The 18,204-nt window shown below is 36.7% G+C and overlaps 1 protein-coding gene across 2 annotated transcripts in view; it reads left to right on the top strand.

The window, feature by feature from the left end:
- Positions 1–18,204, top strand: part of BABAM2 (BRISC and BRCA1 A complex member 2) — a 162,803-nt gene that overhangs the window by 26,616 nt on the left and 117,983 nt on the right. For both annotated transcript variants that reach the window (XM_063390839.1, XM_063390840.1), the window contains exon 4: positions 5,789–5,883. In XM_063390839.1, coding sequence (XP_063246909.1) covers positions 5,789–5,883 — 95 coding nt within the window. The remainder of the gene's footprint in view (positions 1–5,788; positions 5,884–18,204) is intronic.

The raw sequence follows: 18,204 nt of genomic DNA, 5'->3' as shown, positions 1-18,204 counted from the left end.
GGGTTGGTCTTTCACAGCTTTTTAGGCAGTGGAGTAGCTAGAATTTCTTCTGGAGTGTCACAGAGGTGCTGAGAAATTGGTGGGTTTTTTTCTAATGCAATCAAATAGTTTTTTTCAAGCTGTCCCTCTATTATGAGGTTTTGAGTCTTTTAGCTGACTTTTCTGCCTTTCCTTTTCTGATATCTTGATTCACACATCAAGTCTGAAATTAAGCTCAAAAACATCTTTTACTTGCCAGAAGAATAGCCTGTCAGCAGCAGTACCACAGTAAAATAGAATTACTCATGTATCTTTTTTCAGTAGTAGTAGTAGTTTTGTATTTAACAAGTTTTATTGTCATTTCAGGAACTAATCTTTCTTGCGAACCAATTAGAAAAGGGTTCTATAGATGTTGTATTACTATTTTTGACTTAAAGCCTTCAGAGCAGATCCTTGAGTGTAGAATCCAGTGACAAGGATTCCAGGCAGATCTGCATTTAGTTAATATAAATCCTTTCATACTGCTGACTTCACTGACTTAGTATCTTGGCTGCAGATTGTAGTGAGTAACTGATTTTTTTTTTTTAATCTGTAAAGACAATTAAAACTGGATGGTTTAGGTAAGAATTTGTTTATAGAAGAGACTGACCAGCAGTTCTTGTCTACAGTTTACATGGCTACTAGAAGAGATAGGTTAGAATTTTGAATTGATGAATAATATAATTCTACTGGATTTTCCTTTTTAATGCTCAACAAGAGCACTTCTTGTATTTTCCCAGAACTGATTGTGCTCATAGTTTGTTCCCTTGCTTCAGCAATTGCCTTATTATCTGTGATTGCATTTTGTGATCGAGTTGCATTTCATTTTCTTAAAAGCCAAATGGATTGATCTCATTCACAGCAAATTCCAGTCCAATTTGTCTTGCTCTAGGTTGCAGTGGCCACCCATGTTTATTCTACATATTAGAGCTGACTTAGAATTACTGGTGTCAGAAGAAACTGAAGAATATCGATATCCTTCCAAAAGTAGAGTTTGGGAAGTTAACTGGTAGGCTGCTTCGTAATTTTGCTGCTGTTGATTAAAAAGGGATGTTAATGCTGTAGCACTCCTAGCATAACGTATTTCAGTATTACAAATTCATAGTATGGTTTAGAAAAGAAGAAAAATACCCCAGTAATGAAGTTACCAGGAGATGAAAAGCTGGATAGGCCAGTGGAAAGTGATTGTAGGGATTTTAGGAATTTCTCAGTTTCTTGCTGAGAAACACCTGTCTTACTTGTAGTCAGTTCTTATTCTTCTGTTACATTTTGTTATGCATTTTGTTATGCATTTTGGTAGATGAGAAAAGAACAGCCCATGTGGGTTTTAAAAGAAATTATAGATTTAAGTATTAATATTCCTATCTTTTTGTCTGTGGGGAGCAATTTAACTTTTCTTTTGAAGTTCTTTGAAGTAAAACATTTCAACATTTAATACTGTTTGCCTGAGGAGAAAGAAGGGAAGAGAAAGTAATATTTTTGGATAATTGGAAACATAATTCCATCGAAGTAATTATTGGCTGGTATATCTGCAACCATTAGATAAGTATGGTCTGAGTGTGATGGTTTTACTTGCCTTGCTTTTACACTGGATGGTCATGGTCAGTAGTACTCTGGGGTACCACACAGTTTGCCTTCCATCAAGGGACTAAGGACAAACAGAGTTGAAAGATATGTAAAACTAGAAACTTGTGCTGGAGATGCAAGGAAAGGATATTTGGGTGACAAGAGCAGAGAATGCAGGACTGTATTGATTTATTTTTTTTTTCCCCTCCAAGGTTAAAATGGTAGCTGTTCTCAAACTCTAAGCACAGTAATTTTGCAAATTAGTTTATTGGTTAAAAGTGTTACTTTTATTTACCCCACCACTGTTATAGTTGAAGAGGGTAAGCCAAAGATAATATCATGTAAGCATTAAATATAGTACTTGTTATAAAAATGGCTATTTCTAGTAGGTCAAGACAAACTGTTAACTTGTGATTCAAAATATTTAGCATCTTATATTTTGTAATCTTATTGCAGAGGCTATTGTTAATATTTATGGGAAGTAAAACCAGATTTGCGTTGGCTGTTGTGATTGTTTAAATACCTTTTATTTGAGTGTAATGAAGCATTTTTTATTTACGCATCATAGCTCTGCCAAGCAAACTGTTAGCTGCAGTTTTAATTTCTCTGGGTTTTGATATTCAACAAGAACAAAACTCAGCTTTAGGATGGATTCTTTTAATCTGGAGTCTGATTTGTTACTGTGTGTTTTTGCTGCTGTTAAGAAAATAGCTCATGTTCATAGCTTTGAATAGGGCAAATGCCTTCATTGATGCCTCAACCTTTTAAAGTCAAAGGAGTTAATTTTCTGTTCTAGTATGTAAATTAAGCAAGACATAAGTGAGACTGTATGGAAGCGGAGAGCACAGAGCCGAAAAGTTGGAGGGACTGGGACTGATGTGTATGGATGGATGTCTGATATGGTTAAAAAAAGGGGGGGGTTTTCTTTTCTTTTAGGAACTAGCTAAATATCTTTGGATTCATGGCAGAAGTGAGACTTCATAGAATAAGATTTAACAGAGGGAATTTTTATTCAATTTTAGATATGTTAAAAATTTGTTCTAAGGTCAAATCTTTAATAGTGAGATGCTGTCTTCAACTTCCAGAATGAAAGCCACTGATGATAGAAAATCACTGCTCTTTTCTAACTGTTAACATTGAAGTGGAAACATTTCATTCTGTACTACCTTGTCTCTTTCTCTGACCTGTGTGAGGTTTGATTGTAGGAGAATAAATTAGGGTTTACATTTGGCTAAAAACCTATGGTACTGTAGGAAGGAGGGCATAAATGATACATTTCTGTTTAGTTAGAACATAAGAATAATGCCATCATTTTTAGTTTCCATAGGGTTGTAAAATATTTTGAGTGTGGTCTCAGCAATAAGTGTTTTGTGAATGTATAATTAACAGGCACTGGAATACTAGTTTTATTTATTCTGAAGCCTAGAGAACCTATGTAGCCATATAACATGCGGCCTTTTGGAAATTGAATACACGATAGGAAAAATAATCTTGATATTCATGTTGGCATTAATATTGATATATTTGGGCTCAAAGTAACTTTTATTGAAAGGGCTTGGGAATTTGGATTTGAGGCATATTTACCCTGGACAAGTAGAAGCAATTAACAATTGTAAATAATTATGACTACCAGAAAATCAAATACCACAGTGTTAATTTTTACTCTAGATTCTGTCCATTGTACCTGAATCGTTCCTTGGTATCAGTATGTCATGAACATTTTTAAAATCCAAATATGTGCATAGTTGGTCATTCACTGTGAATAAGGACTCGTAATGCCCCTGATATTTAGTGGAAGAAGGGCTCTGACAGAAGGTGGTAAAGAACAAATATGAGCTCGTGAGATAGGTGATAGATTGGGTTGTCCAGCTGCGACGTGATGCACCTGACCTTGGTGTGACCACACATCACAGCTGAGTGGTCAGAAGAGGTTACCACCTCCCCATGTCCCTGATAGCCCAGCATGAATCATTGCGTGGCATATGCAGTTGACCTGAACCCCAAATTGTTAAAGTTTACCACTTCACATGTTAAACTAATCTTGCCAACTTTAATTTACTGTTATATTGAGCACTGCATATAATGGTGTTCTGGGAGCTGCTGTGCGTTCACTCTGTGAAAGAGAAGAGTTTGTACCTACTTGAATCTCCATGTTGCACCTACTGCCACAGCTTTCCTGAGGTTCACCCCTTACTGTGCAGCTCGTAGAGGTGGAATGGTTTATTGCCAATCTCACTACTTAAGTAGAGTCTTGAAGCTGCCTCGTGTTGGAGGGTTCTGTAATAGTTTTTCACTTATCAAATATGGAGGTGTAACATCAAAAGTATGCTGTTATTCTGATCCTTCTTTATTGTAAGCAGCTTTTTTTAGTTTATGTGTAGTTGGACTGCAGCTCCTAAGTGAGCTGAGCTGTAGATATATCTACTCTGTTTCACCAACTCTTTAAAGCAGGAATGCAGAGAATGAAAAGCATGCAGCTACACCTGCAGTATGAAAAGTGTGTGCTGATGAGGTTGTTGAAAGGAGCCGTGCATGACATTTTAATTGCGGTAAATATCAAGAAAAGGGTTGCGTTGTGGTGGTGTAGGAACTACCAAATCTAGTACACATCAACTTTTTTGAATTCTTCAGTGCTGTGTTACAGTTCAGGCAATCTAGTAATTTCTTTTTCTTGCTTAATATAGATGCATTTCCTGTTGCAATTTTATGTCTTTTACTCCAGGACTGGTGCCCATTTCGTTCTTTCAAATGTAATTTAAATGAAATGAAAGGTTTTATTTTTATTTTGAGTGTGTTGGGAGTTTTAACTGGCAGACCTCTGCTATTTTCTGCATCCCATACTTACACGTGCTCCTGACAGCTGTGAAAGGAAGGTGGGAGTGCGGACAGGAGAAACCCACACTGTGCTCTACTTGTCGCATGATCAGTGAGTTTGTGATTTGGAGCCATACTATAGAGAATACCTACTCCAGTGTGGCCAATGGCTTCCTGGTCATGAGCCTTCATCCTCTGCAGTTAATTTTCATGGCATCCTTGCTTCCAGCTAAGGCAAGATAAGTTTACAGAATATCCACACTTAAAACTGTCATGTTAAATGCTTTGCAGTGGTGACATCACTGAGCCAGCAACGTGGCTTTGCAAGATTTGTTAATCTAATGCTTTTCTCCAGTTCTGCATTCACCGTTTATTAAGAAATAAAAAGTGGTGTAACTTTCTCTGGATAGAATTGTTCATAAGGATTGCCATGCTGGTTTTACTTTGCTGTGTGGATTTTGAACGAGTTGTAACACATAGTAGGCAGTCTTTTTTTTTCTAATGTCTCCTACCTCATAAATCTGTTTTATGCAAAAGCTCAGTTATTCTTTCGTATTGTCATAAAGAATGATGGGGAGGTAGACAAGTAAGGCCAGAAACGCTTATTTATTTTTTAAATTTCTTACTTGAACAGTGGGTGGGTTTGTTTTAAAGCTCAGATGCATATGACCACCTCTTGATCTATATGAACTCTGAAGTATGTGTACTAGTAAAATACTAAACCCCAAATTTCTTTTAATTGCGTATCTTGTGACACTGGCAAGATGAGAGCTCAGTGCCAAGCTGTGATGAAGTCTTATATTTTCAGTTAATTTTCATCTCTCCATTTAAATGTGCAATACTGCATTTCTCTTGGCCAGAATTTGGGTAGTTGGAATGGTTCCTATTGAACTATGTATTCTTCCTTCTAAGAGTTGGCGGAGGTGAGGAGAAGAGAGGGAGTAAGTGCTACTAATTTTTAAAAGCACTGGTATTTTGAAACTCGTGATCTTAGTAGTTTGCAACTGACTTTTAATAGACAAAACACAGCAATCTAAATATGGTACTTTTTATTAAAACATGATCACTTTTCTAACTCGGTGTTTTGAGGCAACCCTCAATAGTGTTTGAATTGCCATTTGAGATACACAGCAATAATGTATTTCATGTTTTATTGCTTGCAGAGGGGGAAGAAGCTGTGCCTCAGGAATTTGACTTCATCCCCCAAAACATCTGATGCTTATCTTGCATATGAATTTTTGTAAAAATTATATGGATATATACATGAAATATATGTAATATAGCTGTCAAATTCTGTGTTAAAAATGTATGTTGTATGTGATTATTTTAATTTTTATGTATAAGCACATATATAAAAGTGCAAACAATGTTTTCATTTATTGCTTTTCAGGGGATATAATTTTTAATGCTCACTATCCTGACCTGCCACCAGATTTTATCTTTGGCGAGGATGCTGAGTTTTTGCCAGATCCTTCTGCCTTGCATGTAAGTACTTCACTGTTGGAAAACCTTACACGTTGCAGAGAGACTTTGCTTTTTTAGAATAGCCTCAGCAACAGAAATTTTGTAACAGTGCAAAATAAAAAAGAAACACACCTTTTATCTCACTGGTATTTTGAGTGTAAACACGTTACTTTCTAAAGTGATTTAAAGTTGAATTCATAATTGGGGGGAGGGAGGGGGCAAAGTTTAAAACATTTTAATCAAGACAATATTACCTTTATAGTCGCTACATAGAATATCTGTAAAAATATGTCTATTTAATATCTGACCATGTTAAATGATCTGTCTCAGAAAAAAAGTTGATAAATTGTGTATTTAAAAGCATTTATCTCTTAAATAAAGTAGTTTAATTTGGTGTCACACTGTTGATTTTTGTTTTCTGTTGAGGAAGGATATTTGTAGTTAATAGGTGAATTACTGCATCAAAGAAAGCTGTCTGCTCGTGTGTGTTGGGTTATCTAGACAGAGAAATGACCTTCTAAAAGGTGAGATGAACAAAAATTAACGAGAAAATACTTTTATACAGCCTTATTACTATGGAAGAAGAAACACCACAACCTGATACCAAGCATTTTGCTCACTGGTCACAGTTAGCCTCGAGCAGTAAAGCCTTGTTTGAAGAAGCTATCAGTGCTTATGCTTTTACAATACTTCTCCATCTCACAACTTACTAGTAGTTACTAATGAGACAGTGCAGAGCCCTCACCTGCAGCTCCTCTTGTGCTTTATGAGCACAGCTCCAGAGCTCCCCAGAGGAAGTTGGTGGCTGTTGTGCTTTGGACAGGTGTCATGATGGAGGTTGAACATGTCCTTGATGCATGGCATCACAAGTGTTGGGTTTTGGTTTTACCTTTCACCTCATAGTAAGTTATATTCAAGAATCAGAAGAATTGGTTTTAATAATCCTTTTTAGCGTACCTAACAGAACTTTTAAAATGTGAATGTCATATTTCTTTTCTTGTCCTGGTCACTTCACTGTTGAGCTTGCAAACTCCTTTGGGTAGGAGACATGGTGCTGATGAACAGCTATTTCATTACATTAGTTTATGGAAAAGATTTTTCTTTCTATGGAAATTCTAGAATTGTCTTCACACTCCTTTATTTACTAATTCTGTTTTCCTCTTTTTCTCATTTGTTTCACAATCTTACAAACTCCTGAGAAGTGTTCCCATTAGCAACTATTTTTTGTAGTTGATACTAAGAGAAGCACCTTTTCATGTACTGGAAAACAGAAATTAATAACAAATTGCAAATGAGATATAAAATAATTTGGGACATCTTGCAGAGATGCTGTTCAGATGGAGAAGCTTGCTGAGAGTGGTGCAGTGCCATATTTCTTATGTGAGATGAAGTCACTAACAGTTGTGATCCACAGGAAACCTCTGAGGATAAAAGCATCCTTATTTTTCTTTCTTTCTTACATTGTTTATTAATGATGCTTCTTTTGGGTGTGTTGCTTTTCTTCTGCCTAAGCACAGAACAAACTTCTTGTCTTTTTTGTTGGAAAACTTGGAAGAACCATTTGGTTCTTGATGCATAATGAGATATTAAGCAGTCTGTTTGAAAGTAATTAGAACAAACCAAAGAAGAAATCTGTGAGCCAACAGTGTTCCTTTGGTCATTATACCTTGCTGAAGCATTCACTATATCAATGTAACCTTCAGTTCATCCTGATGGTATTGGAGCATGTTATTCCCACCTTGCAGCTGTGGTCTACATAGGGTACCCTTGGTTTTGCATTCACTGTTTTATATTCCATATGGTTTGTAGATTTTTTTCTTCAGAATGTTGCATTAACAATAGCTTGCTTATTCTGCTAAGTCTTTGAAAAGCTCCCATTTTTCCACAAATGTGAGAACTGTTAAATGAAGATAATTTTAATTGAATTCTAAGATATTAGCAGAATTCTTAAATGTGTTAACATAGCTGTCTTCTGACTAGCATATTGGCTACAATTTAATGCTTTTAATCTTAAGCAGTCCTCAAATACTTCTAATGCAACAGTTCCTGGCAATCAAAACAGAATCTACCATGCACAAAAGCATGTAGATGTTATTCAATGAGGAACACAGTCTCTAATATGTGCCATCGGATATGTGGGAATTCTGACATTGAGTCTGCATGCACTGCTCTCATCTGTCTGAGTGTCTTGTTTTCCAAGAAGTCATCACATGTTGTTAGATGTCTTGAGTCAGGCATTATGCTTAGCTTGAAAGGAGAACCAGGTACTCCAGATTCCTCAAGCTCGTGTGGCTCTAATGGAGGCTCTCAGTAGGCTTCCCCAAAGATATTTGAATGGCTGTGTTGCAGATCGTTTCAGTCACTCTTCAGTTTCCATGGCCATAGGCAGACTTTCCAGTCAGGTTTTCATCTGAGCATAGTAATAGGTGTTCAGTTAAGCAGCTGTTAGCCAGAGAGCTAAAGAAAGATTCCAGAAATACTACATTTTAAAAAGTGAATGCTGTAGAGGAATAGTTCATGTTTTGTTTTGGTTTGGTTTTTTTTCCTGGAGAATTCCTGAATGATTAGGGCAGTATTTCAGCAGTAGAGTGATGTGTTGAGCACTCTTGTTTTATAAGCAGCTTTGCTTTTGTGTCTTGCACAAACTTTAAAGTCAGTTGGATTTGAAACTCAGCTTGAATCTCAAGTTTAGCACTGCAAAGTTTGTGCTTCGTTACATGTCTTAGCAGTAGTGGTTGGTTACTCTGCTGGTCGCAGGGTCTAACTGTGTGCATGCTGATCTTGACAATGATGTCAGCTTTGTGGAGCATTTCAACAGTGGAGCAAGTGGTCCTTTTGGTTTGTCATACAGTTTTAATTACAGTCAGGGGTCTAAATTCTTTAGGCTAGTAGTGCTGTTCATGCTCAAAGAGTTATTAAAAAGAAACATTTTTAGGTTTTATTGTCATTAAGAATGTTTTCCTATCAAATGCATTTGATACTTGCATGTATAGTATGCATAAATAAAATCAGCTTCTCAGAATGTAAATAGAAAAGTTCTTTCCTGCTCTAGTGTTTATTCATTTTGGATGACAAGTATTAGAAATGTATTTTAAAAACAACCTATGATTCACTCCGTTCTGATTAAAAATTCAGTTGGCACACAACAAGATTAGTGATTGTGTACGGATGAGATTAATTTGGAGCTCATTACAATGACGCCAGTTTGAGTAACAAGAATTGTTTGTTATGTTAGCCTAGTTGATTGTTAATGTGAGCCAGTTAATAGCTGAAGTGCTTATTCAAAATGTTAACCCCATTTTTCCAATCATTTTGAATTATCTTCTGTTTGGCAAATAGGATACAATAGAAGTATAAGCAAGGTAAAAGTCAGATCAAGGGTGTCTTAGTATTCTACTTCAGGTCTCCAGCTAGTCTCCCTAGAATTACTCTGCCCACCCATTGCTATCAAAAAGGCTTGAGTAGCCTTAGTGGGAGTGGAGACAAGAGGACATGAGCATTTCCTGAAGCTTACTAAGTGCTGAATATGTCCTTGTGGGCTAGTATATAGCATATTCATTGTGGGAATACTTAGTCTGCATTTGCATGGGAGGAAGATACTGTCATCACAGATCTTCAGAGAATAGGCTGCTGCAATTCTCATGCACATACCTAGCATTGGGAGGATTGTTTTCACTTGTGTAATTGTTGATACTCGTTGATACTGAGTACAGATTCCAGTCACTGTGTAGTTAAATCAGTTCATTGTGCTGCTAAAGTGTATGGGCTGTCACACTCTATATCTTGTGTAGACCAATGTTTGTTTTTAATTTCTTGTATTTGTGCTTATTAGACTCATTTGGCTATATGAGGATTGTTGTGAAGGTTGTATTTTTTCTGTGTCTCTGTTCAAAGTCTTAATCATTATTTCTATTGGTTGCCGAGTTAGCTTTTAATGGGTAGTGAAGAGATCCTTTAAATATCCCCCTCTTCCATTAATTGTTCTTCATTTACTCAGGTGCATGAGACACATCTTTAGTAGTGTCAGTTGTCCCTCTGCTCACAGTAACTCCAAAAAAGCTCAAACACCCCTTATTTTAACTAATGATGTTTGAACTATTTTGTTCTAAAAAGTCTGTCAGTTGTATTGTTAGCAAGGATTCAGATGTTGTGTTCCGGTGTGAGAGCCCCCCATAAGGGCAATGAGCTCAGTGGTTTTCAGAATGTGATTTTAAAATATAAAGCCACAGCAGTGGGTTTTTCTTGTCTGAGAAATGCATGGGTAAGTTCAACCTATTTAGCTCTTCTGTGTATTCTATTTCAAATGGCAGCTGCAGATTTCATTCTTGGACCCCCTAACCCGCTACTCTTGTACTGAAAGCTTTAAATTTGGCTTCATTTGAACTTGGAGAATTTAAGTGAAACAGAATGCAGAATTGGAGCCTTCAAATTATTAGGTGATATTTTTTCTAATTTTGAACTACTTTATATTCCCATTTATTGTGTTCATTTTTCAGCCATGTCTTGATTTATATGTCAATATGTGTTTTGATTATCTATAATCCCATGTTATTTAACATTTAATTTTCAAAAACAAACATTAATTTGAAAACTTTTTCTTCCTGTCCCTCTCTATTGATCTTACCCTTTTGTATATACGGGGAATGCAGATATGTGTGCGTGTGTGTATATATATGTGTATATATATATATATATGCATATAGTCACTGCAGCCTTGCTGAAGCTTGTCTGGTATTGATAGGCAATGGGGGAAAAAAAAAATTACATTTTATACCATCAGAGAAGTAATTTATTCAGGAACTTTCCCAAGGATTTTTTGACTGGTATTGTTGGCACTTATGGTATACAATTTTGTCCACGTTTTTGAACAATAGAGATATGCCAGTGCAGCATTCCTTTTAATGCCAGATCCGAAAAAATGTAATTTTGAATGTATTTTGATCTGGTTTTGGTGTCTGAGCTCCACACTTCCTCAGGGAATCACAAAATCACAGAATAGTTAGGGTTGGAAGCCCTCTGGAGCTGATCTGGATCAGCCCCTCTGCCAAGCTGAGTAAGTACTGGGTTTAAAATGAGAAATCCCCAAAAGAGGATTCTGGCTGGGAATCCTCTGCTGGCATAGCCTGGGCAGCTTGACTGCAACCTGTGTGAGGCCAGCATTCAGAAGATCCTTCTGAGAAGTCACTCAGTGCTGAGAGCAAGTGTTAGGATCATCTGTGAGGATGTGTGGTAAAGATGGTGGCTGTACAGTCCAGCAGAAGGAGTTCAAGAGGATGACAGAAAGAAAAGTTTTCCTATCGTTCTTCCGTCTTTGAGTCCGTCAAGACCTTTCTACACTAAATTATTCCTTTTTCTCCTTGTTTTAGTCTTCTTAATTTCTCTTGCAGCCTCTCGTTTTTGTCCTTTTTGTCTAGAGTTTCTAATATTTATAAGGGCTGAGAGATGATTAGCCACATTGTATTACTTTGTCATTTTCTATTAACGTAAAATTATTGCATATATTTACCTCACTTTCATTTTGCCAAACTTCAGCATTTCCTAGAACAGTTTATAAAGCGTGGCTTTATATCTCAAAGCATAAGCAGAAGAGAAGATGGTGGGGTTAAAAGTTGTTCTTTACTTAATTGCAGCATTTTGGCTGGACTTTTCACCTAATGAATCCAGAAACTGAAAAAAAAAGAAAATCTATAGTTTGATAATACTTCTTTAATTTCAAGGGAACAAAATATCTATTAAGATAGGTGGTTTTGCCTTCTTGCTTAAATCTTGCTGGTGTAGAAGGCAAAATTAATTCCCTAAGTTTTGTAAAGGGCTCCAGGGGGAAACATTTCCTTTCATTTTTTTGGCACAAGCCTCTCTGACAATGCAACTTCTCCCTAGAATATGAAAGATCCAGAATATTAGCTTTTAAAATAGAATATTTCGGTTCAGGAAAGACTAGTTTTTGGACAGCATTAGGAATGTGCACGGACATTTGACTGAAGGATGGCAAAGTGGAAGAAAATGTTTTTCTTCCAAACTAACTAAAGTGCATGTGATGAAGGACTTAATCATTGTGCACTAAAATAGGCGGAGAAAACATTTTATAGTTTTCCATTCGTAGCATTGTTTTAGGAAAAACTGTTTTTCGTTTGTCATATGAATTTGACCATATTTTTTTATGGTCATAGATTTAGATGGGGCAGAAGTTTGGACCAGAATAACAGGAGGCTTAAATCTTAATGTAAAATGCTGAAAAAGATCTTTAGGCTTGCATGTCTTTCCTTTGCGGGAAATACAGTTCTTGCTAGTGGTAGGGGTGGTATAATGAATTCCAGCAAATCCTTCACTTTTGAGCCATAGTTCATACCAAATATGTAAAGCTGGATATCCCAAGCCAGACCTATGAAAGCAGAACATCTTTTAGGGGAAAGTGTGGGAGTACAATGAAAATATGTTGGCATTTATAATTCTTTAATGTAAACCAGCAAACTGGTAATGTACTTCTGACTATTTTTTGCTTCATTTTATTAATATATAATCTTACTCTACTTGAGCAGTGTTTTGTTAAAAACAGTGAAAAAAATATTATCAGAAAAACTAGTGGAAAATGAAAGGATTCTGGCCCTTCTGTGTGGTTTTACTGTCACAGTACATTCTGCTTCCTTACAAGAACTCTAGAAACACTAAGAAATGCCATGTCTTGAAGGCAACAGCTTGTTAGCTTTTTAGAAACACGTTTACGGGGGCTTGGGTAGGGGTGGGGGTTTTTTTTGAGAGAAAAGATTGACTCTAGGACAGCCTTCCTGAATTGAGAATACATTTAAATTCTGTGTAGTATGCCTGTAGAATCCACATTGATGTGCTATTATAATTCAACTTTCTGTAGAGGAAGTTGGTCATTGCTTATGAATATTCAAGTAGGAAAAACTTTTAAATTAACTGATTACAGAAGGACACTTAAAATGGTCATTTTGTCTAATAATACAATTTTGTATTTGATTTAATTCTGGGTTGTGAATTCTGTTATAATTTATAATTGCACTTTTCTCCAATGAAATTAGTTTAAGTTTGGTTCCCTGAAGGTTCTTTCCTTCAGAAGATATGGTTGGGGCAAAGAAATAAATGTCTTTGCACTCAGGGTGATTTTCACAAGATCTATTAATTTCCCCAATTGGAGGAGGGCTGAAGATACATTTTCTTTCCTTTTTACCAGTCTAACTTTCAGCCTACATTTGTTTCAAAACCTCTTTTTGATTTATTCATTCTTTACGTTCTTTTTTGTCTGTGTTTCCTTTCTGTCTTCTATTTCAGTTCCGCAGGCATATCTGCACTTTTTTAGAGATAACTACAGAAATATAATTCAAATTTAGTCAGCATCTTGAATATTTTGTTTGCCATATAAGTGTTCGTACAGTTTTGCGCAAATTCTGCTTTATACCCGTCTTCTCAGAGATGCAGCTTTTACTTTCAGAAATGAAAAATGAGTGTTTTCATGCTGATTTTTTTTGAGAAGAGGTAACTAATTTGCAATAATTTTTCTGGTATGATAAAGAAATATTTTTGATTTCCCGTATCTTAAAATTTACAATGATATTTTGTAGGTGTTTTCTTTAGGGACTGTATTTTCAACATCTTATAAACCGTCTTGTAGTACAGATGTGAAAATAAAGATGGCAATACTGTTCTCACGACAGTGAGATTCACTGTGTTACACATTGATTTTAATTTGTGAAATTTTGGAATGGGAAAAATGAAGAAACAAGAAAAGAGTTCTGCATGTGCCACCCGACAGTAAATGCTCAGGGGATGTTAGTGGATGCTATCCAAAACATTAGCTGTGAAGGTTCTGCCTTTTTGCTGTAGCTAAAATTACTTATGTTGACAGGAAAGAAAAAAACCCACAAGAGCTGATAAGAGTGAAAGACTTGCTATTTGAAAGGGACTCTTGAGGTGAAGCATAACCAGTGGTCTGTTCTGTGGTCCACTGAGGGTCTGAGGAGTTGAGGCCTGTTCACACTGCCATTAAGGCATGGTGAGTGAGTCTTTAGGTAAAAGATGCATGTGCCTATGTCTTGCAGGGGAATTTTTCTTGTCTTCATGCTTTGTTCCTTTTACTTGGCATGTCTAGTTAAATATGTACACCTCTGGTAGCCAACTCCAAAAGGGAAAAAGTGCAGTGTACTCACATGGAGAAATTAATGATTAGTGCGTTGGATTCACTAAACCAGAATTTAATACATGCTGAGGGAATAAAGAAATTCCCTCTTGGATCAGGTAAAGGTATCATCTGCTTTCCGAGAGAGGTGTGCTGAGAGGTCTGGAAAGAAACAAAATTTGCTCTAATTCCTTAGCAAAGTAGGACAAAAAATGCCTATGCATGCCAAGTCTTTAGAAGACTAATTAGATAGTAGGCAGTTGTAGCTTTTAAGGATCTGATTATCTTCTAAGAGAGCTCAGTGGGAGAAACAGAGAGACACTTTCAAGAAGAATGTGCAACATAAAAATACTCTCCTGGGCTTGGCTTCACAGGTTCTGGATTTCTAAGGAGTACCCTTAACTCACCAAGATCAGCTGTCTCTTCACTGTTCCTTCAGCAGGAAATAGAAAAAAAATTGTAGTAACCTTTGGAAGCTGAGTTTATTCCTTTTTTGGGTGAATGGTACTTGAGGGGCAGTTTTGCATTTATTCTGTGGGAATGCAGAAGAGCGTTCTCCATATGTCAGATTTGCTGGGATCTATTATAGAGCTGTTTTGGGTATTGGATCATTTATCAAGAATCACACTGTGTAGCCAGTGGAAGAAAAAAGGGAAAATAATTTCATGCACGATATAAGATGCTTTTCTGAAAGCAGAATTAATTTCTTATTATGTTGTTTTTGTGCTCTGTATTTTCTTGCTAATTCAAGGCCCTCAGGTATTTGGGCTTTCAACTAAGTGTTTATAAGCTATTCTAATTTCTGTATCTAATTTTCACAGCTTCTTGCCAAAAATAAAAATTAAAATAAATACTGACAATCCCAGGCTTTGCTTAGTGCAAATGTTTTTATCTGGTATTCACAGCAGCAGAGCACACAAGGTCTGTAAATTTTTTGGTCGTATTTGAAATGACAGAAGTGCTCCAGAGTTGAACTGTTTTTATGAAATGTTAAGTTCTGATGTTTGCTTGAGCCCAAAAATGATCATTTCAAGAAGATCACTCCAGAAAGTTGTTCCAGTGGTGCTTTGGGGGAGAGGGATATGAAGAACCTGTGAAAAAAAGATGACAAGTAGATGGCATGTAGGTTTACAGTGATTGATTTGAAGCTGCAGCCTGTAGGATGTTTAAGTGCTGGCTGCTAAGAAACTGAAGCCTTTGAAGTTGTTATAACACTCCAGCCCTGCAAATACTGTGAAAAATATCTGTTGATAGAAAGATGTGAGCATATGGTAGATAATTATCCTGTGCCTTTTTTCTGTGAGCAATTTCCCTGTGGTGGCCTGTGAGGAGTAGAGCAAAGCAGGGACTGAAACCAGATATGCCAGTTTCTAGGCTAATGCTGTAACCACTGGACCAGTTTCTCTTCTGTATTTATGCAGAAGATAAGTGCTAATATCACACTGTGATCTTTCTCATTTTGGGTAAAAACTTGTATTGGTACTGATTTTAAGCCACTGTAGGATGCAAGTTGTGTGCATGTGGTGTGCAGAGATATAAACAAAATGCAAATCTGTACTTAACATTATTCTTTATGATAATTCTGGTTGAACGATGCTATAGAAATGCATTACCACTGTTGCAGGCTTGGGAGGTTTTGTTTACTGACATTTTCTCATGAAAGTTAATTTCTTGCTTAGAAATATAGAAGTACACTAACTTAAAATAAGATCTTGCTGTTATTTCCTGTAGTATAGCCAGGAAAAACAGTTGCAATCTGTCTTCTTTAAAATCACATTCCTGGAAGATATTCTGGCAACCTGGGTATTTAAACACATTTCAAAGAAAAACAACTTCATATCAATTAGAAATTGTTACCGTATTTCATTTCTGATAATGTAGAATTATAGTTTGCTGCAGACATTGCCTGGAGTTATGAAATAAGCAATAACCTGTGAAGGTGTCTATGAATTAGCAGCTTTACGGAACACAAGACCCATTGTATTGTGAAAAAACTGGAGAATAGATAATCATAGGCACTGAGTAGTTTGCATAGGTTCTTGATCATCTTTGGAAAGATAAAGGAAAGAATACAGAATGTTCCAGAACAAAATTTAAATGTGATTTTGTTGGCAGAAGCTGAATAGTATGGCATCTTTGGAAAGCTAAACTCTGCATATCTTTGCTAATAGGTCTCAGAAGTGACTTTGTTGGGGTTTTTTCACTTGTCTCACCTGTAAGATCTCACTAGAACTAATAGTGTCAGGCTGCAAATTTTCCTGTCTCTTTTGGAGATCCAGCTGGTGTCATTGCTATTCATTTAAATGAGTTACTGTTGAAATGGCTTAAATTGCACGCTGTGGGTGGCCTTACAACAGCTCTACTCTGCCTTTTATACCAACTTCAAGTGAATTCATTTTCTCAACTCTGGTCATGTCTGAATGTCAAAAAACCTTTCCCTATCAAACTGTTCACATAATGTGCAGCCAACTTCTGTCAGCAGACAGGATCAGGAGCCAGGGAATTCACAAATTGAATTTGCAGCCCAACAAAATCTCTGGGGTTATACTTCTTAGTGAAAATCAATGCTCCTTGGTGAGATTGTTTAGCTTAATATCTGGCAGATTATCAGAACAGATCTCCTAAATCACTTGGATTTCTCCAGTGTAGACAGTTTGATGGACGCCTGTGGTCTATTAATCTCTGTATAAGAATACTATTTTTCCATTCCTATTGCCATACAACAAAAGCTAGAGGGCAAACTTATTGAAGGTACATGCTATTGGTTAATCACTTTAAGGTCTAGATGTTTTCTTCAAGACCTTGTCCTGAAACTTTGTTCTATAATAAAAAAGTCGGCCAGGAAAACTTCTGCCACAAAGGAGCATTTAACTTCCTTGTGTTGAATTGCTTACTTATGGATAGGTAAATAGTTATTGGCCATCTTCTGCATGACAGTAGCTAAAACTCTGTGGGCAGTGATGCTTCTGGAATCTGGTCTCTATCATATGGAAGTTCTCATTCCATTACTTTTTCTGTAGGCCATTTTGAATTTATTCCCGTAGATCATTTTTCATTCATTCCCTAACTGGAAAAATGGGGTTGTCTTGGGTTATGTAACCAAAAAAAAATGTGTATTCTATTTCATCTGTTCAAACCAGTTGGGAGATGTTTGGTTTTTTTCCTTCATCTCTTGTAACTCCAGGGGGCAGGGAGGTGGATGCCTTCTGATAATAGGCCAGCTGTTAAAACCAGGTGGGGCAGTGTTTGTTATCTCTTCTACCACTGTCCACCCTCCAGGGAATATCTTCTGTTAATGGGCCATTAAGGCTCACCAGTGACATGACACATTACATCATCCCATTGTGAGATGCAACACCCAGTGGGAGGGGAGCCATCTGTTCCTACCAAGATAAAAACTGAGCTGTAGGAACACCAAGCATCCTCTTTTCCACTGGATTCTCAGAGGAAGACCAGAGTCATCTCACCACCACTACAGGATTATCTCTACTCCAACAGAACCACATCTGTCACCCCAGGAGGATTTATTTGGACTGCTGCCAACACCCTGGCCAACAGGGTGTCAAGTTGTATCTCTGACTCCGTCAGGGTTTTCTAGGACTTGATTGTTTGCTTGCTGGGTTTTTTTTGTATTATTGTATTTGCATTTTTTTAATATTCCTATATTTTTTGCGTGAAAGCTCCTAATTGCAAAATTATAACAATCTGGAGGAAGGGGTTTTTATATTCTCCATTCCAAGGGAAACTCCAGTTTTTCCCTGACAGATACCTGTCTGTCCAAACCAAGACAGGAGTTGATCCAGTCATCACAGGTGAAATTATCAGACTTTTGTGTCCACAAAAGTATACAATCATCTTTGGATGCTACTAAACCTGCTACTAAAACTTCTGTACTTCTTAAGATGAGGCAACAGTTGGTCTGTTTAGAAAATGAAAGTTACACAAGCTGCAGTATGGCAAAGCCAAAAACAAACAAACAAACAAAACAAACAAACAAAAAAAACCCCCCAAAAAAAACCAAAAAAAAACCAAAAAAACCCTGAAATTAGAAACTGAAAGGTTGAAATTAAAATCTGATGCATAAAGTTGCTCCTCGTGTTAGCAGAGATCATGGAGAGACATGCAAGCCATGTCTAGAAAGAAGGGAATTGTTTATTTGAGCCTCCACCTGTATGCTTAGAAATGACAGGTATATTCTTCAGCGA

The sequence above is a fragment of the Prinia subflava genome, chromosome 2 (genome assembly GCF_021018805.1).
Source record: "Prinia subflava isolate CZ2003 ecotype Zambia chromosome 2, Cam_Psub_1.2, whole genome shotgun sequence".
Taxonomy (NCBI): domain Eukaryota; kingdom Metazoa; phylum Chordata; class Aves; order Passeriformes; family Cisticolidae; genus Prinia; species Prinia subflava.
Note: the sequence above shows the minus strand (reverse complement) of the source record. Positions and strands in the feature narration are given on the sequence as shown.